Source organism: Lynx rufus, unplaced genomic scaffold (genome assembly GCF_022079265.1).
Source record: "Lynx rufus isolate CCGP_SWC_20201006 ecotype Redwood Valley unplaced genomic scaffold, mLynRuf1.p SCAF_50, whole genome shotgun sequence".
NCBI classification, from domain to species: Eukaryota; Metazoa; Chordata; class Mammalia; order Carnivora; family Felidae; genus Lynx; species Lynx rufus.
Window position 1 is genome coordinate 1130797 of NW_025814868.1, and position 25127 is coordinate 1155923.

Here is a 25127-nt window from a genome sequence, read left to right on the forward strand (position 1 = left end):
TCTAAGGCGGACACTCGGGACCGGAACTGCCGGGCCCAGGCAAGGGGAGAGCGCCCCTTCCGAAGAAGCCGCGAAACCACTCCCGGACTGGCTTCCGTGTCCCTCCGCGGCCCTGCCGCACACAGCGTCGCCGGCGCTGGGCCCGCCAACGCGGGCTGTGACTTCTGAATCCCCATCCACCTGCTGCTTGAGGGGCTCATCTGCTCTCCTGTGTCTTCTCTGCTGGCCTGTGTGTCCAGGCCCGGGCCCACCGGTGCCCAGGCTGTTTTCCCACAGACGAGTCGTGAGGCTTCTTCACACGTTCTGGGCCGAGTCCCTTCTTGGGTACGTAGTCTGTGGTTTGTCTTTTCTTCCTTGTGATAGCGTCCTTCTCTGAGCAAAAGCTCTACATGTTGATTATGCTCAATTTACTGATTCTGTTTCGTTAACAATCATGCCTTGTGTCACAGCCAAGAGCTCTTCACCTGATGGTACGTCATGAAGATTTCCTCACTCTCTTTCAAAAGTTTCACAGTTTTACAATTTAGAATCATTTGGAGTTGCTTTTGGCATGGAGTGCCGGGTTTGGGTCAAGATTCACTCCCCCACCCCCCACAGATGACTGTTTTTTCCAACAGCTTTGGTTGACAAGACTAATCCTTCTGCACCAAATTTCTTTTGCATCTTTGTCAAAAATCAAAGGCCCACATCTGTGTGGGTCTATGTCTGGACTCGGCTGTCCCCTTGACCTGTGCGTCTGCTCCTCTGCCACACCGTGTGTCTTCGGTGCCGTGGCCTTACAGCGATTACAACTGGGTGGTGGGATCCTTCCAGCCTTCCTGCTCTTTCCCCAAAACCGTTGTCGCTGCGCCAGCGGCTGCGCCCCTCCACGTGTCTCAGCCAGCTCATTGGCACCCACGACGGCTCTGCTGGGGCTCCGATGACGAACGAACAGGGCGGGCTGAGAGAGCTCCCCGTTGGAGCTTGTCAAGCCTCCCAGCCCACAAGCGTGGCACGCCTGCCACTCGCACAGGCCTCTGACCGCGCTCACCAGCACCTGGCACTTTGCAGCGTGCACACCCGAGTGTACCCCGAAGCACCTGGCTGTTTCCGGAGCCGTCCGGAAAACTATCATATTTATGTCCATAAGAATTTGTGATGTTTAATATCTGCTGAGTTTATGCTGACACCCCCTTCACTGCTTATAGTGATAATCTGCACCTTTCTCTTTGTCAATCTTGCTAAAGGTTTATCAATTTTATTGATCTTTTTAAGAAACTGGCTTCTGGTTTCATCGATTTTCCTGTTTTCAGAAATCACTTTTGATCGTTTCTGTTACTTCCTTTCTTCTGCTCAATTGGGGTTTATTTTGCTCTTCTTTTTCTAGTTTCTTAATATGGAAGCTTAGGGTACTGACTTGAGATCCTTCTAAAGTAAGCGCGTACCCACAACTGTCCCTCTAGGCACGGCTGTAGCTGTGTCCCCTCAAGTCCGGTGCGCTTTCATTTGTGTTCCGTTTAATACATTTCTAATTCTGAGACTTCCTCTCCGATCCACGGATTATTTAGAAACATGCTAATTTCCAAGTGTGACTCATTCTAGTTTAACCCCATGACATCACATGACCGACTCAGCACGATTCTGATTCTTTCAAGATTGCGAAGGGTTGTTTTGTGAGCCAGGATGTGATCTATTTTGGGGACTATTCTGTGTGCGCTTGGGAAGAATGCACTGCCGAGGGTGAAATGCTCTCCAGTCCATCCAGTCCAGCTGGCTGGCAATGCCAGTGAGTCTGTGACCTCGTTGGCTTACTGTCTACCAGCCCTCTGCCTCCAAGACAGGAGCACTGAAGTCCCCTACTCTGATTTTTGTCCGTTTCTCTCAGTTCTGTCCACGTCCTCTAGGGAAACACTGCTGTCTGGTGCATACACATTCAAGATCGATACTCCTTGATGAATTGACTCTTTTGTAAATACGCGGACTTCTTCACACTTCATCACTGACTCTGCTCTGAGGCCTACTGTGTCTGGGATTAACAGACACTCCGGCTTTCCTCTCATTAGTGTTTTGCTGATACATCTTCTCTGTGCTTTTAGTTGTGATCTACTGAGGTCACTGGAAGTAAAGTGAGCTTCCTGTGAACGCTGCTCAGTTGGCTCATTCTCACACAGTGGGGTGTGCGGTTTCGCCTTCCTTGGGGTCAGGCCCTCGCAGTGACCCACCATCCAGAGGCAGACGCTGCTGCTCCCCACGCAGCGGCACAAGGCAGAGGAGTGATCCAAGGCCACGTCACGATGCCCGCGCCGGCCCCTCACTTCCTCTCCCTACGCAGCCACTTTTTCGTCTCGCACCATCACAAGGAGAATGTGGGTACGAGCTGAGAGACAGAGCGAGCACGTTCACGTAGCTTTCATTGTAAGATACTGTCGTGACGGTCCTATTTTATTATCAGGTACTGTTGTTACACTCTGTGCCTCACGCATAAATTACATTTTGTCACAGGCACGTGTGCACACGCAGGGGTCGGGCTGGTCTGTAATTTGAGGCCCCCGATGGGGGCCCAGGGGCACGGCCCTTGGGCACAATCTCTGCCTAGTGATCACGGACACTCACCATAATTTCTGCTGAGTCTGAATTTAAGTCTGCTGTCTTTTGTTTACTACTTACTCCCTTTGCTTCTCATCGCCCTTGTTTCCTCTTTCCTGCCTTCTTTTGGGTTATGTTTTAGTATTTCCTTTCAATTCATCTGTTATGAATCTGGCTAGATCATCTACACAACTTTTATAGAGGCTGCTCACAGGAGTATAAACTACATACTCAGTCATGCTTTCTGCGCTGTGCTGAGAGCACAGCCCCCCGCGGGCCCCTCCATCTGGCCCATCAGGCAGGTGTGGCTTCAGGGGCTCGGAGGGCTGGTCCCCAGCCGCAGCCCCCTTGCCCTGGGACCCCCCGCAGAAACTCCCGTGGAGCAGGTGCGCCGGCTGTGTGCGGGTTGGTCTTCCTCCGTGTGGGGAAGGTCTGTACCTCACCCGAACTCCTGAAGGACGGGTTGCCCGAAGGACTCTGGGACACCTGCTTTTTCTCACTTTTCTTTTTCTCACCTCCTTTCCTCACTTTAAAAACGTGGCGGAGCCTCCTTGTGGCCCAAGGCTTCTGACAAGAGGCACAGGCACCCGCCAATGTCCCCGCAGGCGCTGTGCCACGGGCTCTGCTCTGTGAAGGCCTTCTCTTCTCGGCCATTTTGTTATGATGCATCTGCCTGTGGGTTCTTTTGTCCTACTTGGACTTCATTCAGCTTCCGGAACTTGTAGGTTTGTGTCGGCCACGCTTGGAAAGCTCCCAGCCGTTATCTCCTCAAATACACCCTCCGCCCGGCCCTTTCTCTTCGCCTTCTGGGACTCCAACGCTACCCTCTGGTCTCCATCCCTAGGGCAGCAGCAGGGTGCAGACAGGCCGCGGCCCCACTCGGGACCCAGGTGGATGTGCTGATCGGTCCCGAGGGAGCAAGCAGCTCTGTGGGGTGACCTTTGGCAAACCTGCCTTTTTCTCTGAAACTAATTTGGTATCAAACAACCGCTAGGAAGGCACTAGAGCACACCAGGTCCTGTGAGTCTGTAAAAACCCTGTGAAGGAGCCACAGAAGGTCGAGAAGAATGAAGAGAAGTGGGCTCAACATTCCCCAGATCCCCAGTCTCACACAGCAGCGCCAACATCCAGGCGCAGGTCTGCCCAACACCAAGCCCTACGCCGTCTCAAGGAGTCTCTTCTCAAACACGGTGATGCCAAAGGGTGCACGGGGGCAGGGGGGAATGGCTTCCCCACCCGCCCACCCTACCGGTCACCTCTGACGCTGCCTGGTCAGGCCGAGCCAGCAAGCATCCTACCGAGCACACCACACACACGGCTCTCAAGCAGTGTCCTCACCCGCCTCCAGCACCTGCCGCTGGCGTCACTCTAGCGAGGGCGCTTCCCTCCCACATCGATGGCCTCCTGCCTCAAGCCGACCTGCCCCACCTGCCCCGAGATACCCTTGCCTGTGGCCAGGGGGGACACATGTAATGCCTGGGCTCCCGTCGGTGGCTCTTTCTGGGTGACAGAGTGGAGAGTGTACATTGTGTACGTTTGCTCCCATGTGACCCAGCCCTGAGCTGTGACCTGCTGGGGCCACGAGAGCAGGGCCTGGCAGGGCTAGGAGCCAGCTCAGCCTGCCTACGACTGAGCTGGGTCTGTGCCCAGCAGCCTGGCCAGCAGCTCTGCCGGCAGGATGGGCTCAGGACAGCACAGCAAATGTGTGTTCGCCAGCAGGGGCTAGCGGCTCACGTACGCTTGCCATCAGCCCCTGACCTGCAGCCCCGGTAACAAAAAGGAGGCGTTAGAAAGGAGCTTCCGCGCTCGTCCTCAGTCCCAACGGCCCTAGGCTGAGCCCCAGCACACCCCGCCTCTTGTTCAAAGCCCCTTCCATCCCTTCTGCCGTCAGGGGGCCAGCCCACACTGTGCAGGGACCCTCCCGCCCACACCCCAGCCAGAGCTGCTGCAAGTCCAGCGGGGTGCCTCCCTGCTGAGGGCGCGAATGTGCACACGCTTCCGGAAGAGAGTGACCGGCACCCAGGCCCACCGAAAACTCACGGAGAAGCCGTCCCAGCCCCACAAAACCTGCCAGTGAGGAAGGCGCCCAGTCCCTCGCCGTCCCCCGTCACCCCCTCCACACAGAGCAGGGGCTCTCAGGAGAAGCTGTCCTTCGGGGGCCTGGGCGGCCACTGGTTGGGCGGCTGGCTCTTGATTTCAGCTCAGGTCATGATCTCACGGGGCGAGCCCCCCATCAGGCTCTGCACCGAGCACGCAGCCTGCTTAAGCTTCTCTCATCCCTATCTCACTTGCGCGCACGATCTCTCTCTTTCTCTCTCTCAAAAAAGAAAAGAGCCATCCTTCAACTGAACCACTAAGTAAAGCAGAGAAGTGCCTGCAGCTTCATGACACTCTGACATTTCAGGAAACCAAGCCAGGCATGTACTGCGGACACCCCCCTACCACACACTGCCGAGTGCCCTGCCCTGGCTGGGCTCTGCTTCTGGTGTCCCTGCCCCACAGCGACAGGAGGCGCGGCCCCGGCCAGGATGCCGTTGAGGAGGACCCCACGCCATCAGGAGACCCTGCACGGGTGCAGTGAGAGGGTCCAGGGTCTGAGCTGCAGCCAGGCAGCGACTCACGTGTTGCACACGGCCATCGTCTGGCATGCCTCTCCTGTGCAAAACTCAGAGATGGTGCTGTACTGCAGGTTGACGTGGTGGAAAAACGTGGTGGCTGTAAGAGAAGAGAAGAGAAGAGAAGAGAAGGGGCAGGCGTGAAACCCACCACTGCGTCCACGAGGAACAGCCTCCTTTCCTTGGACCCTGGGGCAGCCAGCACCTACCGCAGACCAGAGACACATGTCCCAGCGCACAGCACCAGCCCTGGAAGCCGGACACCAGCCACTGCTGTGCGGGCTTGGGCGTCTGCTTGGACGGTGCCAAGCTGGGCAGACAGGCAGGGGCCATCGAGCTGAGTCCCCTCCGCAAGGGGTGGGGCAGGCACACAATTTGTGAGCCCTGAGCCCTGAGCCCCAGGCCTGCCCAGCAGGTGGAGGTGAAAGCCACCCCCCTGTCCCGTGGGCCACGGCCTTCCCATGACCTGGGCACTGCTGGCCTCGCGGCCGCACTCCCACCCCACAGACACTCCCCGGCACGGCCAGGACCTGCGCTGGGTCCCCGTGTGGTGGAGACCCCGAGCGCACTGCAGGGCCGGCCACCAGCTGTGGGGAGGCCTGGAGGAGGCGACCACCTGCAGCCGCCATGGCGCCCTTCCCCACCCTGTGCCCACACGCACTGTTGCTGGCCAGCCACTCGTTGAGGTCGATCTCCCGGGGCAGCACCACCAGCTCCTTGAACCCAACGTCAGTGATTCTGGACTTGGCGTACTCCGGCTCCAGGTACATCTTCTTCTCCTCCGCGGCAGGTTTCTTTCCATTGGGCTTTGCTTTAGACTTCCTGCCAGAGAAGAGAGAGCAGAGGGTCACTTCCTGCCAGAGACAAGGGAGCAGAGGGTCACTGCAGACAAATGCTGGCATGGAAGCCACGAGCTGGCCCAGAGACACGAGAGGGGACACAGGCCGCTCTGGGCCCACTGAAGGAGGTCGCCGGCCAGGCTAGTCAGGCTCCACCTGCCATGTGTGACACTGCAGCCATCTTGGCCCCAGGGCCACCAGGTGGGACCCAGGGAAGAGCGTCCCTGGCCTGGGCCCCGGTCCTTTTGTGCAGACGGTCCAGCGGCCCACCGTTACAGAGCACTGACTGACACAAATGAGGCTCCCCCCTGCACAACCCTGGGCTCCGTCCCAAGCACACGGTGCAGGTTCCAGGCAGGGGCAGAGGGAAACCTGCTCAAACTACCGCTTTGCACCAAAAGGTTTTTTTTGTTTTGAAAATAGTTCTTTTCCAAAACAACATGCTGTCATACAAAACAGAATAGGTTTATTATAGCTATTTTTATAGGACTAAATACATTTTTTTGAAATGTCTTTGTTTTTATTCAAATCCAATGACCATCAGTAGCTAAGCCCCATGAACCAAAAGTTCTTGGTGCTGAGGGGGCCCCTCCTTGGTGGGGGAGTCCTTAGCCTCAGAACCAGCCTCCCACCAGCTGCCCCAGAGGCCGGAGCCAGGGTCATGGTGTGTGCGAACTGGGTACACAAATAAGACAGGACATCCTCACGAGAGACACGTGACCAACACAGTGGCCCAGGGTGGGTTTGTCAGAAGTCACTGAATCTGTCACACCGGAGCCCACACTGGGCAAACACGCCTCAGGGCAGGGGACCCCGGGGAGGGCCACGTGCAGACACGGCCCTTCCCCCTTCCGGGCAGCAACCACCCAATGTGGAGGGGGCAGGGGGGCCTCCCGCCATCTAGCGGTCAGCTCAGAGCGACGCTGCAATCCTCCTGCACCTGTAGGAAATCCCCAATTTTTGAATTGGGCTCCTGGGGGAAAGTTTGAGAAACTGAAGGGAAATGCTTAAAAGCACGAATGAGTCGCTTGACTCTTAATTGAACTGAATTCTTTAACGGCAAACACTGTGACCCACAGAAGACAGACTGCTCGTCATGAAGTCTTATTGACCAGAAAAGGCCACCGTGGCCATCAACTCTCAAGGAGGGATCATCCCCGTCCCCGGAGCGGCCACGGGCCTGAGGGCCAGAACCCCAGGGGACGCAAGCCCATCCACCTCCTGCTCTGTGGGGGTGAGGGGCCAGAGTGGGCACGTGCCCGCCCTGGCAAACCAGCAGGCACTCCCGTCAGGATGGCCATGAGCCCACTGCACCAAGGGCCACCCTCCTCCACCTGGCCCCCTGCAAACTCTGGGGGGCTGTGGTCACCGTGCTGGCTGGGCCGCAGAGGTGGGGGGGCAGGCGGGCAGGACCTGGACTTGGGGCCCAGCACACGCGCGCCCAGGCCGCACCCGCTCACACCCTCAAGGGCTGTGGTGCCTGCGGAAGGAGCGGCAGACCGGCTCACTGCGCCGTGGGCCTCGGCGGGGGCCTGGCCTCGTGGTGGCGGAGCTGAACACTGCCGTCCCGACGGCTCGGGGCACTCAGCTCCCTGTGCATCCCTCCCCCTGCCAGCCCTGCTAGGAGCAGGGGTGAAAGGTCTCTGCAGCTCCCTGACCTTGTCCTTTTCTTCTTGTTTTGAAAAGTCGCTGGTGGTTTATTTAAGAGAAACAGGAAGGAAATATGTTCCCCGAATGCCAGGGAGATGTTTTCCCTCAGCTTCTCAGCAAATCTTCTCCTTAAAAGGCGACGTGTGTTCAGCCTCCTGGTGCACCACTGGGAGTGGCCAATGCCACGCAGGGCCACAGCGTCCTGGGGACAGGGCGGGACAGACCCCCCCGACCGGAGCTCCGAGCCCTGCCTGAGCAGGCCAAGGCTGGAGCAGAGGCGTGAAGGTCTCTGTCTCTCTCCCACACACACACTTGCAGTGAGCACTTCAGGGGTCCCTGCCCAGGGGACTGTGGGGTGGGGCTGTTCACTGGGGACAAGTGTGGACATGCGCTTCACAGGGCCCTGTGGTCCCCTGGCCTGGGAGAGCGAGGCTCCCACCCTTCCCCAGAATGTGTCGAGGGAGACCGGGTCCTGGAGGGTTCAGGGAGCCCAGGAGCTCTGCTGCTGCCCTCAGATGCCCCAGCAGGTCGTGGGAAGGGCCGTTTCACTCCCTGCCCCCTGCCCTTCTCCTGACCCTAGTCTCTGCTACTGAGTCACATGCCACCCTGTCAGGAAGCCTTGCGTCACCTGGAAGATCTCCTGTGCCCAGAGTGCCAGGCACGAGGGCCCAGCCCACGGGAGGCACTTCAACCCATGCAGCTCTGCTCCGGCCACCCCCACCACCGAACATCCACCTGCTGGGCACGTTCTCCACCCTGCGTCTAGGCCCCACCTGACCCCAACCCCTCACCTGTGCTCTACGCGCACACCGGCCCGCGCCTCACGCTGACTCACCCGGCTACGACCACAGATGCCGGGCCTCGATCCCCGGGTCTAGAGGGTCCTATGATCACACGTGTAGGGATGGGGCAAGAGCCAGTTGTCTGAGCACCTCCCTGCCCTGCCATTTAGGAGCCATGTCACCAAGTGACTCGAGGACCACGCAGCAGAAGCAGACATGGGAGGAGCGGCAGGAACCGGTGTGGTGCAGGAAGTCGTTGGGGTCACACACAGGCCCGCTCGCGGACACTGCCTTAGGAAGGGTGTGGCGCCCTCATGCTGGCGAGTCCATTTCTAGGGGAGCCTGGGAGCCCCTGTGGGCCGAGTCGCGGAGGGCCAGGCAGGCAGCCCCGGGAGGATGTGGGCTGTGACCCGCGTGGTCAGAAGGCCTCGGCCTCCTCGCCCTTCTCACCTGCTGCTGTCTGAACCTGTTCCCCTGCAACAAACAGGCAGACGCAGAGCAGGCCCGCCAAGCTCCACCTCTCCAAGCCGGTTCCCCCTGGTTTCACTGTCATCGCCGCCCAGGGCTGGCCTGGGACCCCTGGACCGAGTCCTCTTCCCCTCAGTCCCACGAGCAGACAGCAGACAATGGGCTGTGACCCAAAGGGCGCAGCACGAAGGCACAAGCGTGTCTGGGGCTCGTCTGGGGACCCGCAGGGCCTCTGTGCCGGCAGGGCCTGTGCAGGAGGGGCCCACAAGCCCAGCCACGACAGGTCCCTCCCGCCCCAAGTTGTGTCCCGCCCACTGCCAAGACACTTGGCCCCTCTGGCCAACAAGTGGCCCTGACCCAGCCCCACTCCTCTGCCGCCAACAGCAGCAGGCGCAAGATTTCAGAAAACACCTCGTGGCCTTCGAGGTAGAACAGGCTGCTACATGCGACACCGTGCTGGTACCTGTCCTCTGTCCCTATGGCCACATCGGTGGAGAAAACGAGACCCTGTGCTCCCCACCCCACGGGCACTGGGCTCTGGAGCCGGCTCTGTCTGGCCAAGGCCCAGGGGTCTGCCCAGGGACCACACGGCTGGGTTCCTCCTCTCTGGCTCTCCCCCCCTACTGCTCGCTGGGACGCCCACAGCTACAGTGAAAGTCTGAGGCCCTGGCACGGAGCTGCACTGAAGGGACCAGAAGGCGGACACAGGCTTCGGCTCGCCACAGGGCCTGCCGGGACCTCGGGAAGAGTATGGCCACAGGCACAGGCAGAGAGCCCCCGACGGAACCCTGCACGTTGCTCCGGGTCCAGCGGCTGCGCTCCGAGGCTGGTCATCCATTTGGGAGGGGCCCAGGCCCTATGGAGCACGTCTTCCCGGTGTCTCCTCACCCCAGTGGGTGCCTGCCCGCCAGCCTCACCGTGCACCCTCCACTACTCCTGGCACCTGTGGAGTGTCCTGGGATGACCTGTCCCACCTCTGCAGGAGTCCCCATACTCCACACATGTCCCTCTGCCCACATGCTTGGCCTAACACACTTCCTTTCCAATGTCACACCACCGGTGCCACCAGGAAGGCTCCCGAGGTTGTTGTGTGTAGCCTGGCAATGACATGTAATCCATCCATGTGGTGATGCCTGCCCAACAGGCTGGGAGGCATCTGTCAGCCACAGGAGAGGAGTCTGCCCTAGGGACACAGACACACCGTGAGGAAGCCCCAGCTGCCCAAGAACACCCGGGGCTGGATTTGAGGGGACACTGGGTGTCCCATGCCAATGCGACCAGCAGTCAGCTCAACAACGCACAGGGCTGGACCCCACGGGCAGACGCGGTAACGCCCTGGCTGCCCGGCCACACCCGAAAGGAGCCACAAGCAGCTGTGAGGTTTGAACACGGGAGGCGTCCTCAAGCCCTCAGCCATGCTGGGGCAAGGGGCTGGTGGTCCCCGGGCACAGAGCAGCGCCTGGCGAGGGGAGAGAGCCAGGGGAAGAAGGGCAGGACAGAGGGAGACCCCATCTTTCCTCAGAGTCCTGCTCAGCCTGCTGTGCCCCAGTCTGGCCCCCGAAGTGCTCACTGGACGCTGGTACCCGGAGACGGCTAAGGATGTGGCTGGGAGGAGGCAGGGCAGGTGTAGGAAGGGACCCCCGTGGGAAGTCAAGGGAAGCATGGAGACCCCGGAGGAGGGGACACGATGACCGAGGCAGCCCCGTCTAGAGGCAGCCTCCCGGGATGCAGGCCAAAGGTCTGGGGGTGGGGGAGCAGGATCACGAGGAACCTGCGGGTGTGTGAACGGTGGACCTGCGGCATGTAGAGGCCCCCAGGAAGTGCTGCACGGACACAGACGGTGCTGACGGCGGTCTGGGAAAGCAGGGGCGCATGGAGAGAGCAGCACAAGTGGGTGCTGACCGCCCTGGGCCCAGCCCGCCGCCCCCCACGGCAGCCTCGTGCAGGAGGGAGGCACACGGGCTCAGAGGCTCAGCTCCCGGGCGCAGGCTTGACAGACGCCGCCACCTGGGGTGGCATGCTGGGGGAAGCAAGGGCAGCCTCCGGGCCGAGGGCACAGGAACGCACCGACCTCCTTCCTGGGACGGCGGTAAGGGCGCAGGCTCGGCAGGGACGTCACTGACAGCCCTGTCACCCCACACGGCCAGGGCACACACGGGCCCGTGACCAGGGCCAGACACACAGGGGACCTTCCTCCCACAAGCCCCTCAACCCCGGGACAGTGAGAAAGCACTGGGGCTCAGCAGCACTGCCTACCCTCAAGACTGTGACGTGGCGGGCCTGGCGTGGGGCCCGAAAACCACCGTGACGTGTGGAGACGCCCCTCCTGAATCGCGTCCTTGCTGGTCTTCACTGGCCCTGGGGCCCCTGTAACCCCCTTCCTGTCACCGAGCCTTGGAAACCAAAAGCTGGGAAGACCCAGCTTGGGATGGGACCCCCGAGTCCCCACAGGCCACAGCCAGCCTGAGGCTGCCGAGAGGGACCCGCAGGGTGTCTCCCTCCTCGGTTTAACTGCCCGGCGGTCTGCACCCCCGAACAGAGCAAGCTTTCACGAGCCTTCGTATCCCCTACAGAACAAGAGACCCACTGAGAGGGGAAAAGCCACGGCAGACTGAGAAAAGCACGCAGACACCCCGGACCCAGCGTCCACGTGCGCCAGGTGCCCAAGTGCTGTCTGAGCCACGGTGTGGCCACTGCTCAGAGTTCAACGTTAACTCTTGCTACTCTGTGAAGTGAGTGCTCTTCCTCTAATCTGGCTGAGTCGTCACCTCTACTGTGAGGTCCTCCCAGACCCACCTCCCCCCGCCGTGAGAATGGCTCGGCCTCCAGTCTGCCGCAAGTGCACGCAGAGACTCAGCAGAGTCGGTCTTGCCTCTTGTCTTCTGTGGAGCCCACCTCAGCATTCGGCCCTCACCATGGCACGCACGTGGGCACCCGCGTGGTCCCTGCACAAGGCCAGGGACGGGCGCTGCTCCGGATCGGAGCCAAACTTCTGGAGGAGAGCACCCACAACCTGGCCACGTTTCCAAATCTCACACCTTAACGTGACAGAAGGACAGCTTCGGGCAGCTAACGGGCTGGATCTCTGGTTTCTACTTGTAACTCGCCGGGGTCCTCCCTGTGCGGCACACTCGTGACCCGCTGTGGAAGAGGGGGGTGGAAAGCAGAGGTGCCCACGGAAGGTCGGATCGGTCACTCCGCGATGACCACCAGCAGTCACACCCTCACCCAAGAGGCCTGCTTAGTTTAGTTACAGCTAAAGACAGAACAGAAAAGCAAGAGGCACTCGCTTTGAGTTTTAAAAGTTATGACCCACTGAAGTCTCAGGCAAAGGCAAGATGATTACACTGAAGAAAACTGGATTTGAGTCTCGACTGTGACACGTTCTGGGCACGGACTCTGGCTGTGCTCCTAACCCCTGAGAGCGCAGAACAGCCCATCTCTGGGGGTCAGGAAGGCCACTGCTGCTCACTGGCCCTCCTGGCCGCTCCGCCCGCTCCCGGCCCCAGGCTCTCTCACACGGCAGGCCGCACCTGCTCTACCCAACGCCCGAAACAGACCTACTCTGACGCAGACAGGCACTGCACTGGCTTTCTCTAAACCCTTCTGCAGGTCAGAAAAATAAATTTAAACAGCTCACAAAAATGGCTTTTCTGGCAACACCCCCCCCCACACACACACACAGTGGAGAGCCGTGGCCCACGTCAGGTCTCTGGACAAGGCCACTCATGGACAGGATCCGGTCATCCTGCCTACGGCCAACAGGCAGGACACCCTACCGGGGGTGAAGCACCCGTCCGGCAGGCTCGGGAGGGGGCAAGGCAGGACTTCCATGGTCACAAATGTGGTTAACCACCGAGAGGGAGGTGGGTCACTGGTGGGCCCCCTGTCCTCATCCAGATCCTCCGGGGCCACTCTGTCAAGTGAGCGAGCTGCCTCCCACAAGCAGCAGGAAGTGCAGGCATTTAGGGAAGACTGGACTCCAAACAAAGTTCCCGACCAGATCCAGCTGGCCGCCCCACGCCCTGCCAGCGGCTGCCTGCCACCGGCACTTTAGCGGACGATTACCGCCACTGCTCCGCAGGCTGAACCCTGGGATATGGACTGGGGACGGTCAGACCACCCCCACTGGCCCGTCCCGTTCACCTGAGCACTTTGCCGACTGCCTGAAGCACCATTTTGCAGCTGAGTCCAGTTTTGGGGGGCTGGCTGAGCAGAGCTCGGTCTGCGGGGAGACTGCTGGGGTCTCCAAGCATGATGGGGCAGTGCAGACACGGGGAGGGAAAGCAGGAGCCGCGGCACTGGCACGGGACAGCCGCGCCCTCCTTGCTCTCTCCTCCCTCCCTCCCTCCCTCCCTCCCGGAGACCAGCCAATGAGGACACGCAGGGAGAGAAAGGAGGACTCTGGCCTGGTAGAAAGGAACAGCTGCTCCTTTTACAGGCGAAGGCTGGCCAAGTCTGGTTAAGTGAGGGAGTGTCTCGATGGCCTTTTCAAAGTGGCGCCTTGCGGGCGCTGTGTGGGGCAAGGCCACTGCTGCGGGGAGGGGCACAGCCCTTGGGAGGACCCATCAGCGAGGCCCCAGGGTGGCACCACGTGGCCCTTCAGACAGAGAGCAGGCAGAAGGTCTGCCCCATGTGCTCCTGGGGCCAACACACAGCCCCTGCCTGACCCCAGCCCAGCTGAGACAAGAAACCGGTGGAGGCATGGCTTGGGGCAGGGGTGGGGGTGGGGGGACAGGCCGACCGCACACCTGCAGAGCATGGGCACAAGCCTGTGGCGCACCAACACTCATACAGCCTTGGAAAGATAAAGCTGGCTGGCTTCCAGGGCATCCGGGGCAGGCACCGAGCTCGCACTGGGCAGAGGCTGCTCCTGGAGGGCAGACCTGGATAGAAACATCCAGAACACCTTCCTAGGAGGGTGAGAGAAGCTGTGTGCCCAAGAACTTCTCTGTAGCTGTTGTATACGCAGGAGGCCACAAAGTACTGACAAATCAAACATCTGCTCAACCCTGGTTTCAGTTCCAACCACAGTGACAGTGACAGCCCTTCCCCGTGCCCGCGGACAAGCCCCAGCCAGCATGGAGCACAGCCACAGGTCTGCCAGGCCCCTGCACCCGTATGCCCAGGCTCAGCTCTGCCCTCCGCCCACCAAGGCCACATCCCACAAAGGGCCCTGCCGACCTTCTCATCTGTCCAAGTTCAACCCAGCGGCAACTCCAAAACCACCAAGAGGACAGCTCAGTGACAGCGAAAGGCAACCTCTGCCCGGGCACAGCTGAGGACACCGCCAGCAGAGCTCCAGTCACCTGTGAGGCAGGGCAAAAAAAGCCTCTCCTGCCCTGGCAGGATGGCGTCCCCACTGCCACCCTGGGAGTCAGCATGACCTCAGGCACCACACTCGTTTGCTGTCTGTCCAGGGTAGGGATGCCGACAGGATGGCCACGCAGCCCCGGGCAGGTGAGGTGTGGAGCCCCCGCGAAGGGATGACACCACCTGCTCGGTCAGGGCCCCAGCAGGCTGGGCAGCCGAAACCAGCTCATCTTTCTCTATTCCCTGCCCTGTGTTAGAACTGGTCATTTCTCCAAGAAGCCTTGGTCCCTTCCAATGGAGAAAACAAAAACCCGAGATCTGGCTCTTGGGTGGCCCTTTCCTATCCTAGGTCCTCTCTGCTGACAGAGCAAAGTGCGTGTGCTCACCTACACACGTCTGCGTGCGTATTATGCTACACACGTGTTCATCCCGATGCCTCCAACTCTCGTCTGTCACCCGTGCATTACTCCAGCCTCCTCCCTGGCTTGTCTATAAGCTCCCCCTGCAACAGTGAGACAACTCTGAGCAGCCACAGGTTATGAATCACTCTGTCAAAACCACAGCAGAAGGAGCTCCATGCTGTGAAGGCAGCAAAGGGAACAGCCCGGCACCCCTGCTGAAGGTGCAAGAAAGCTCCGGGGCTCGGGGGAGGCTCAGCTGGTTGAACATCTGGCTCTTGGTTTCGGCTCAGGTCATGATCTCACTGTTCGTGGGTTCGAGTCCCACATCAGCTCTACGCTGGCAGCATGGAGACTGCTTGGGATTCTCTCTCCCTGTCTCTGCCCCTGCCTGACTCGCATGGTCTCTCTCTCTCTCAAAATAAATAAATAAATAAATAAATAAATAAATAAATAAATAAATAAAAGCAAATGGGAAAAGCTTCATGGTTGAGTCCAATGAGAACAAGAAAATAAGAGAGAATAAGAAGCCCCCCGATGACAACCAGAACACCCCAGAAACACACACGCACAAAACAGCTGAAAACTGTAACCCAACAAATTAGACAATCTCGGAAACAAAGTGACTCAAAAAAAGGGAAGATGAGAGAGGCAAAAGAACTCAGAATAAGAACCAGAAATCAGAGCTTCTGACATGCAGTGTAAACCAGAAGGAGCACAAAGCCGACAAGGCTGGAAGTGCAGGGCGGAAAGTTTTTTAAACAAAAGACGAGTGAAGACACTCTCACTTCCATGGCAGCAGGGCTGGCCAGGTGCTGGGCTGGCCTCCTCGACGGCCACCAGCCACAAACTGGGTGAAATACACGAAGCAACTGTTCGGATGCTGGACAACATGCCATGCTGGCAGCCGGCAGCTCAGGACGGTGCCCCTGAGAGCAGGGGACCCACGGGTGAGCAGACATCAGTTACCTGCTGGAGGCTGGGGTGCGGAAAGGCTAAGCCCACGCAGGCCCCGCAGTCTTGGACGGAGGCAAGGCTTGAAGGTGGGGCTGTTGGGCTGCTGGAACGTGCAGGGTAGGGTACCAGAGGGGCTGGGCTGCCCAGAGAAGGGACTCCAGACAGAAAGACAGAGCCAGGCAAGCCTTTGGCCAAGCACTTGGCTGAGGGCACGCGGGGCCTGGCAAAGAGCAGCTATGGGGAGCCGCAAGCCAAAGGGGTGTTCTGGAAGGCTGCAAGGGCAGAAAACAGGCATCCTGCTCCCAAGTAGAGACGGAGGATGCTCCAGTGAGGCTCCATGGGGCCTCCACCCAAAACCATGCCAGGAGCAAGGTTAGAGTAGCCTCAGAAGGAGGTTTCTCTAGACCTGCCCTAATAAAGCTTCACCAAGCCTCAAAAGGCTCCTGTTGAACCAACAGCACATGAACCGCATACTGGAATATGCACAGCATTCTTTAAGGAAGAACAACAAAACCCAGCTCTAATAACACTAGCCACCACAATGTCTAACACACACACACACACACACACACACACACACGCAGAGACAGGTGAGGAAGTAAAAAATGTCACCCATAACCAGGAAAAATAACAGTCAACAGAAACAGACCCAGACACAACAAAGATGCATCATACATTCAATGATTCGAGGATTTACAGGAAAGGATGGACATAATGAGCACAAATATTAGGACTCTAATATTATAAATTTAAAAAAAGAACAAACAGAAATTTCTAGAACTGAAAAATAGAACATCCAGAATGAAATTTTATGGGGGGGGGGTGCCTGGGTGGCTCAGTTAAGCATCCTCTTGATTTCGGCTCAAGTTGTGATCTCAGGGTCAGTTGTGAGATCAAGCCCTGCGTTGGGCTCTGCGCTGGCAGAATGGAGCTGCCTGGGATTCTCTCTCTCTCCTGCTCTCTCCACTCCTCCCCCACTCATGTTTATGCTCCCTCTCTCTCAAAAATATAATAAAATAAAAAATCTTAAAAAAGCTTTTTTATGGGATAGACTTAACAACAAATTAAACAGTGAAAAAGAAAAGATTACAATAAAAATATAACTTATTAAAGTTTGTAGAATACAGGTAAAAAGCCAGGCTTAGGGAAAACTTATAAGTTTTAATAAGTTATAATATGTAAAGAGGTACATATTAAACCCAAAGCAAGTAGAAAGAAGGACATAACAATAATAGAAGTCTATGAAACAGAAAACAAGGAAAAAAAACCCCACAAAGGTAACTTTCAGAAGCTTAAGAAAATGGATCAATTCCTCAGCCAGACTGATCCAAAAAGGGGAGAGAGCGTGAGGGAGGGCGTGAGGGTGCAAACTGCCAATGTTAGAGGTGAAATAGGTGTTGTTAAAGATCCCAGACACTGCGAGGACCAGGGACCGCAGTGAACAATTGTGTGCCAACAGAAATGAAACAGGCAAGTTCTTTACAAACACAAGTTACCCAAACTGACAGAAGAACAAATATAAGATTCGACTTTATGATTAAAAATTCGATTAAAAAATTCAAAAAACCTTTCTACAAGGAAATGCCAAAAGCAGATGGCTACGAGTGAATTCAACTAAATCCACAGAAGAAATAACACCATTCTTACACACACTTTCTCAGAAAATAGCTGAGGAAACACCTCCCAGCTAATTCAGCGAGGCCAAAATGCAAACATCACAAGAAAAATTACAGAGCAATATCCTCCTTGAACACAGATGCAAAACTCCCTAAGAAAACAGTAGCAAAATGAACCCAGCGATATGTAAAAGGAGTAACAGAGCATAACCAAGAGAGGTTCATCATCTAAGCTTAGCCGACATCTGAAAATCAATGTAATTCACCACATTAACAGATTAAAGGGGGAAAAAGTGATCATCTCAATTACATGATCATTCTCATGTACAGGTAGAAACAGTACACGGCAAAATGTTCACATAAACCCTCAGCAAACCAGGACTAGAAGGGGATGTTTTCAACTGGAAAAGGGCGCCTACAGAAATATCTAAATATGAAGATCAAATATCCAGCTGAAAAAGTCTAAACATCTTGCGGGTAAGACTGAGACCCAGGCAGCGATGTTCACTCAGCACTGCTACTCAGCACCGCGTGGATGGTCTCAGCTGGTGCAATGAGGCCAAACAAGAAATGAAAGGTATAAATATTAGAATCGAAAAGAACATCTTGCTTGGGAAATAAGACGGTTGTATATACACAAAGTTCTAGGAACCTGCAAAAAAAGTCTGCTACAGCTGAAAAATAAATTTAGCAACATCACACGATACAAGGTCAATATATAAAAATTCACTTTAGGGGGCGCCTGGGTGGCACAGTCGGTTAAGCGTCCGACTTCAGCCAGGTCACGATCTCGCGGTCCGTGAGTTCGAGCCCCGCGTCAGGCTCTGGGCTGATGGCTCGGAGCCTGGAGCCTGTTTCCGATTCTGTGTCTCCCTCTCTCTCTGCCCCTCCCCCGTTCATGCTCTGTCTCTCTCTGTCCCAAAAATAAATAAACGTTGAAAAAAAAATTAAAAAAAAAAATTAAAAAAAATTAAAAAAAAAAATTCACTTTAGGGGCGCCTGGGTGGCGCAGTCGGTTAAGCGTCCGACTTCAGCCAGGTCACGATCTCGCGGTCCGTGAGTTCGAGCCCCGCGTCGGGCTCTGGGCTGATGGCTCGGAGCCTGGAGCCTGTTTCCGATTCTGTGTCTCCCTCTCTCTCTGCCCCTCCCCCGTTCATGCTCTGTCTCTCTCTGTCCCAAAAATAAATAAACGTTGAAAAAAAAATTCACTTTATTCCGATATACTAAGACCACACAAATGGAAAATGCAAGTTAGAAAACTGTTATTTACAACAGAATCTGTAAAGTTTAGAAATAGATTTAACTAAAGTGTACAGAGCCTCTTGCTACCAAGCACAAAGCGTTGCTGAGAAAAATTAAACACATAAACAAACGAGAACATCTATCCTCAACCTAGATTAGAAGCCTCGATGCTGTTAGGATGTCAATTTTCCCACCTGAACACAGATTCAGCACAAGCCTATTACCATCCCAGCAGAATGTGTTTGTAGAAATTGACAGGGTGATTCTGAAACGTATATGGAAATGTAAAATGGCTTACAATAATGAAATCATTCTTGCAAGAAAAGGAACCAAGTTGGGGGACTCACTAATTTCAAGACTTACTTTAAAGCTATAGTATTCAAGAAACTGTGTTACTAACAACACAAACAGATATTTAAAAAAAGAATAAACGTGGTCAATTGGACTTTAACAAAGATGTCAAGGCAATTCTACGGAAAAGGAAAGTCTTTTCAATAAACACTGCTGCAAAAAGTAAACACCTATTAAAAAACAAAAACAAAAATCCTCAACCCCTACCTCACACCACGAACAACAGGGAACTCAGCACGACCTGAAGACTGAAGTACGAAAGCAGAGTGACCGCACTTCTAACAGAGAGCTCAGGAGGGGTTCTGTACCACACTCAGAGCAGGCAAAAATGAGTCAGGACACATGAAGCATTAATGATAAAAGAAAAAGTTGATCACATTTCATCAAAATTTAATTACCCCCCCACCTCCCACCGCCAAACACACTCCTTCCACTCACAACACCGTCAAGAACAGGCAAGCCACAGATTGGGAGAAAACATTCGCAAACGTGTATCTGACAAAACACTGCTATCCGGACCATACACAGCAGTGCTACGACTCAATAACAAGACAACCCAGGGCTTAAAAAGGGCAAAAGACCAGCACACTTAACAAAGGAAGCTGTCTGAGTAGCAAACGCAAAAGAAAGTGCTCAGCATCACTGGTCAGTAGGGAAAGGCACGTTAGGTCCATTCCCAACGAGACCCCACCAGGCTGGCTAAAATTAAACACACGAACAACACCAAGGGTCGATATGAAGGCAGAGCGACCACAACTCTGATTCCCTGCCGGTGAGAACGGGACACAGCACAGCTCCTCGAGAAAACAGTCGGGTCGGCAGTTCATCATAAAGTGAAATGTGTCATCTATGCTATGAACCGGTAAGTCCGTGCCCAAGTATTTCTCCAGGAGAAACAAAACACACATCTATCTACATAAAGGCACACAGAATGTTCACAGCGGCATTGCTCGCAAGAGCCAAACACCGGGAACAACCCCAAAGTCCATCAACAGGAGAACAGATTGATTATGGTAAATGCACATAATGAATACCACTCAGCAACCAAACACATCCACATGCTAAACCTCACAGGCATCACACTGGGAAAAAAATGCCAGGAAGAAAACATAGGTACCCTACAGTTCCATTTATATGAAGTTCTAGAAACGGTGAAGTTAATCTTTGATGCAGATAAATCAGGATAGCAGTCGCGTCTTGGGAGGGGACGTAGCAGGGAAATGGTGAGAAGTGGCTGGGAAGTACAGGACGGAACCTTCTGGGTTTGAGGGTGTAAGCTACAGGGGTATTCACATCTGTCAAGACTCACTTAACTGCACGCTTAAGACCTGTGCATGATACTGTCTATAATTTAGACAGCAATTTTTTAAAAAACTAAAAATTGTTACAAAGGAAGACAGAAAAAGCATTTTAGTGAAAGCAGTGGGTAAACTTAAAACTTAAAAGAACAAAGACCTGGGTCCACATAGTGAAGAGGCACATGTCAAACCAGAGCCACCCGCACCAAGGTGTCATGGCCCCATCACCAGACTTACAACGCGGAAAGGCTCCTTCCACAGAAAGACCAGCTTACGTGCAGGGGAAACTGTATTTGCTTCAGACTCCAACAACAACGCTTTACATCAGAAGGCCACTGTTACAGACGGAATGTTGGTGTCGCCCCCAAATCCCTACACCGAGGCCCTACCTGCTGATGGGATGATGTCTGGACATGCGGCCTCTGGGAGGTGATCAGGGGTAGATGAGATGGTGAGGGTGGGCTCCACGATGGGACTAGTGCCCTTAGAAGGAGAGAAAGACATCTCCTCCCCCAGCCTCCCAACACCCAAATCACCCGGGACCTTGATGTCAGACTCCAGAAGCGTGAGACTAAAGGTCTGCTGTCTGAGCCGCCCGCCTGTGGTGTTCTGTTCTGGCTGCCGGAGTGAAGACAGCTACGGTGTGCTCAAAGATGCACAAGGTGAGAAAACGTGAGCCAGAGACTTTATATCCATCCGTCCAGTCTTTCAAGTGTGAGTTCTCAACTAGGGGCGATACTGCCCTGCGGAGCATCTGGCAATATCTGAAGATGTGGGTAGAGGACAGGGCTGCGGCTCCACACCCCACAGCCAACAGGGCCGCCCCTCTGCCCCCCGAGAATCACCCGGCCACACGCGTCAACAGTGTGGAGGTGGACGAACCTGGGTGAAGGCTCCAGACAAGCTGCAAACGAGCTCACGCCCCACGGCACCCACGAGGCCTCTCCGCACTTAACGTCACTGCTTCTCAAGCGGCTCCCAGACCGGCATCAGCAGCATCACCTGGGAGCCTGCCCGAAATGCCAGTTCTCAGGCCCACGCAGCCCAACCAGCCTGGGCGCTCTGCTGCGAAGCCAGCACGTGGGTGTGAACATGCTCTCCGGGAGACTGGGACGCAAGCGAAGTGCTAACAAGGACGTCCGTGGGGCGGCCCTGTGAGCACCAAGGGTATTCTAGCTTGAGAACCAACCCTGAGCCAACAACTGAACAGCAGACATCGCTCCAAATCACGGGGTATAGGAGGAAGCGGAGTGGGCAGAAGCTTCTAGCTAATATGACGTTTCTCACTTCTCACGTGAGGGGACCAAAGGGCAACAGCCAAAAGATGATAGGATAGGACTGGAGGCTTTATAAAGTAACTGCTAGAAAAACATCAATATTTCTAAACAATCTTCTTTTTTACTGTGACAAAATACACATTAAAAAGTACCATCTCCACCGACTCTTAAGCGTGCAGCTCAGGGGCACTAAGCACGTTCATACAGTTGTGTGGCCGTCCCCACCCCCCCATCTCCAGAACTTTCCATCTTCCCAAACGGAAGCTCTGTCCCTGTGAAACACGGACCCCCGGCCTCTCCCCCAGCCCCCGCGCCTACCGTCCACTCTCTGTCTCCGGGAATCCGGAGACTCCAGGGACCTCGTGTGAGTGGATCACACGTGAGCATCACGTTCCCCGGGTCCATCCACGTGGTGGCAGGTGGCAGAACATCCGTCCTCATCAGGGCCGAGCGACAGTCCAGGGAGCGGACGGACTACGTCCGCCCTCTCGTCCGTCGGTGGACACGGGGTCACTTCCGTGTTTCAGCTGTTGTGAACGTGGGTGTGCAAATACCCACTCGAGTCCCTGCTCTCAGTTCTTTGGGTAAATACCTGGAAGAGGAACTAGGGGTCACACGCTCGTTCTAGCTGCAGTATTTGGAGGAACCGCCACGCTGTCCTCCGCGGCAGCTGCACCGGCTCATGCCGACAGGGCCCGAGGGTCCGTCCTCCGCTTCCTCGGCACACATGCGGTCCCTGTTTTCTGTGTTCCTCTTGTTGGTGTGGTAGGCATGGGACGGGCACAAGGGTGTGGTATGGCGGAGAAAGGGCCTCGTGGTGTGGGGACACAGGTGGAGGTGAGGCCCCGAACCTGGACCTGAAGTAGCCGTAAGAGCTCGTGTGCTCCACACTCCCACCTTTTCTGCCTCTGTCCACTGAAAAGGCCAAGAGAACGTAACTGGCTCGGAAGCGGAAAGCACGCCTGATGTCCAGACCGTGGCCTCTGCACGTGCGTGCCCCTGCGGTGGCCAGGTGGGCTCCTGCACACGGACTCCAGGGCTGCACCTTTCTGTCATGGCAAGGGGCTGCAGCTGAGGTTGGTAGGGTCACTGTCACTGTGACTGTGGACGAGCCTGAAGAGATTCCCTGGCCGAGGATGGGGCAATTTAAGCGTACAGGACGACAACCCAATGGTCTGAAACGCAAAAGTGTTTAAACCTTCATCTAACGATACTTTTTACCAAAACACCTGGTTGTTTACCTTCGGAAATGGCAAAAACACAAATCTGCATGTTGAAAGACAGTCAATAAAAGGAAGGATTGAGTATTTATCCTGCTTCTCAAGCTGCCCAGTTAGTTCGAAGAGGAGAAGGTTTTCTTTACGGAAGTGTTCCGTCTAACCGACCAGGAAGGATGCAGAGATACAGCCTTTGTGCAACGCCTAACAAAGCAGCGATTCTGGGCGGCCGGTGGTCACGAGGGCCACACACCAGTCACAACAGCCGCAGTGCAAGCCTCCTACTGGAAGCCCACCACCACTGACAGCGAGTCTTGCCCTCACATAAGAAGAACACGACCCAACTAGTGTCTCAGGAGAGCCGACAGCTCACGGGACACACAGAGGAACACGCTAGGCTGGACCACAAGGACGGCTGGGTGACACCACAGGAGAAGCTGCCTGGTTTCATCAGTGCGACCGCAGGGGGAAGAAGAAGGAGCAGCGCCTGTGGACTGAGGACTCGCTGAATAAAGTCTGTGGCCTGGTGAACAGCACCGTGCCAACGTCACCCCCTTACACCCCAGTGGTGTGCAGTGTCACCACTCGGGGCTGGCTGAAGTGGACACTGGATTCTCTGTGATGTTTTTGCAATTTTTTGTGAGTTTTTATTTCGAGATATAAAGTTAAAAAAGAGAAAGTTATAAAGCCTGTCAACCAACCACGATGCATGGACTTTCTTTGAATCCAAACACTAAAAAAACAGTTGTAAGAAACTGGAGAAAACATGAACACAGATCGGATGTTTGACGTTACTACGGATTGCTGCTCTGACACGGTAACGAAATGTCCTCTGTGCAAGGAAAAGCGGCCCTACCCTTCGTGCACACACGAAGACATTTACAGACCAAATGTCACGACGTCCAGAATTTGTTTCAGAACAGCTTGGGCAATGGGGTGAAGAAAAGAGAACGGCAAGATTAGGGTCACACTGGATGTAAGTTGAGAAACGGAGCTTCAGACTCACGTGCCTGCTGAAACCTCACCCTTAACAACACACTCCTATAAAATCCGGCCATGAATCTGGCCCCCAGCCAAGAGACGGGCCTCCCCGTGAACACCTGGTGGCAGCTCCCCTCTTTCAGTGCGCTGAGGCTCCCTCGGAACGGCCAGCATGGCCCAGGCGTGGTCATGCCTGGTCAAGCCCCGGGCAGCAGGGCGTTATAACACGACACACACTGACGTTATGCATGGCCCACGTGCGTGTAAACTGGCACTCTGAGAAGTCAGGTCCACGGCGACGTCCCCGGAAAAACCAACGGCAGCAGCCCACTTCGTTAGGTGGGGAGCAGGGCGGACCGGGGGCACACAGGCGCGTGGCAGGGGTGAGGGCGTTCACCGGGCTCTTCGGGCATGGTCCACACTCAGCCAGGGGCACCATCAGCTTTCACAACAAATGGAAGTGAGAACTGTGCGGGGCCCATGCGTACTTGGAAAGCAAAGTCTGAGTTAGCGCAGCTAGTGGTGACTGGTGTGCCTCCTCCGGAACCGCCAGGCAAGGAGGGAGCCGGCGCTCTGCTGCCGAGACCACGGCGCATTTCCTCACACCCAGGCCCACCTCCGTTCGGCCTGGGTGGGGATGTGCACTCCTCCCAAGCTGCCCCTCTAACCTGCATGGGTGGCAGCTCAAGTCTTGCTCTTCTCGTGTGCAGCCAGGAGCTTCTGGAAACCCACCGTTCCCGACTTGCTCAGGGGCTCTGTGGGTGGTCCTGTGCCGGGGGGCAGGGTGGGACCCCGGCTGCCCTGCCTGGCCCAGTGGTCACGGGGTGGCTGGCCGGGATGTGGCTGCAAACTCAGCAGGACCAGTCAGGAGCAGCTGGCATGCACCCCTAAACACACTGCACCGGGCTTGCCACGGAAGGAGCAGACGAAAACGTAAGGCCAAGGGCTGCCTTTCTCTGCCATCAAACGGCCCGTCGCTTTCATACGCTGAAGAAAGCAAGTCTGGGGAGATAAAAGTGATTTCAAACCTCACTCAGTTTTGCTACGTGTGCGCAGACTGAACTTCACAGGCACGTAAGGAGGGAGACGGCGTTGCAGAGCAACCATGGGCGGCCGGTCTGAGCACGACCTCTAACCCGGAACGTCCTCAAAACAAAACTTCCAGTTGGGGCGTCCACTCTGGTCAAGGTGGGGTAACGGGGACCGGATTTTACCTGCTGCTTCAAACAACAGGACACTGGATAAAATATGTGACAGCTTTCAAGATCCTGGACACCAGACAACACGGCACAGTGACCCCGGGATGGGAGCAGACAAGGTAAGTCTGCATGCAGGGAGGGGCCCAGCAGACCCTGGGTTGAGGAGTCTCCGCCGGGGGGCTGGGGGCAGGGGACCCACAAGGACAGCACTGCACAGATCTGCCGAGGGCCCCACCGGCCGGGATGGGTGGTGCGAGGGAACTAACTACCGAGGGTGGGGCGAGCCACCTGGGAAGGTTACAGGGACCATCCTTGGGGCTCATGCAGGGAAAAGGGGCACCCTGGCCAGAGTGGAGAAA

The 25127-nt window shown here is 56.0% G+C and overlaps 1 protein-coding gene across 1 annotated transcript in view; it reads right to left on the reverse strand.

The window, feature by feature from the left end:
• Nucleotides 1–25127, reverse strand: part of MOB2 (MOB kinase activator 2) — a 69990-nt gene that overhangs the window by 2512 nt on the left and 42351 nt on the right. The window contains 2 exon segments of the mRNA XM_047100567.1: nucleotides 5187–5280; nucleotides 5842–6002. Of these exon segments, the coding sequence (XP_046956523.1) occupies nucleotides 5187–5280; nucleotides 5842–6002 (255 nt within the window).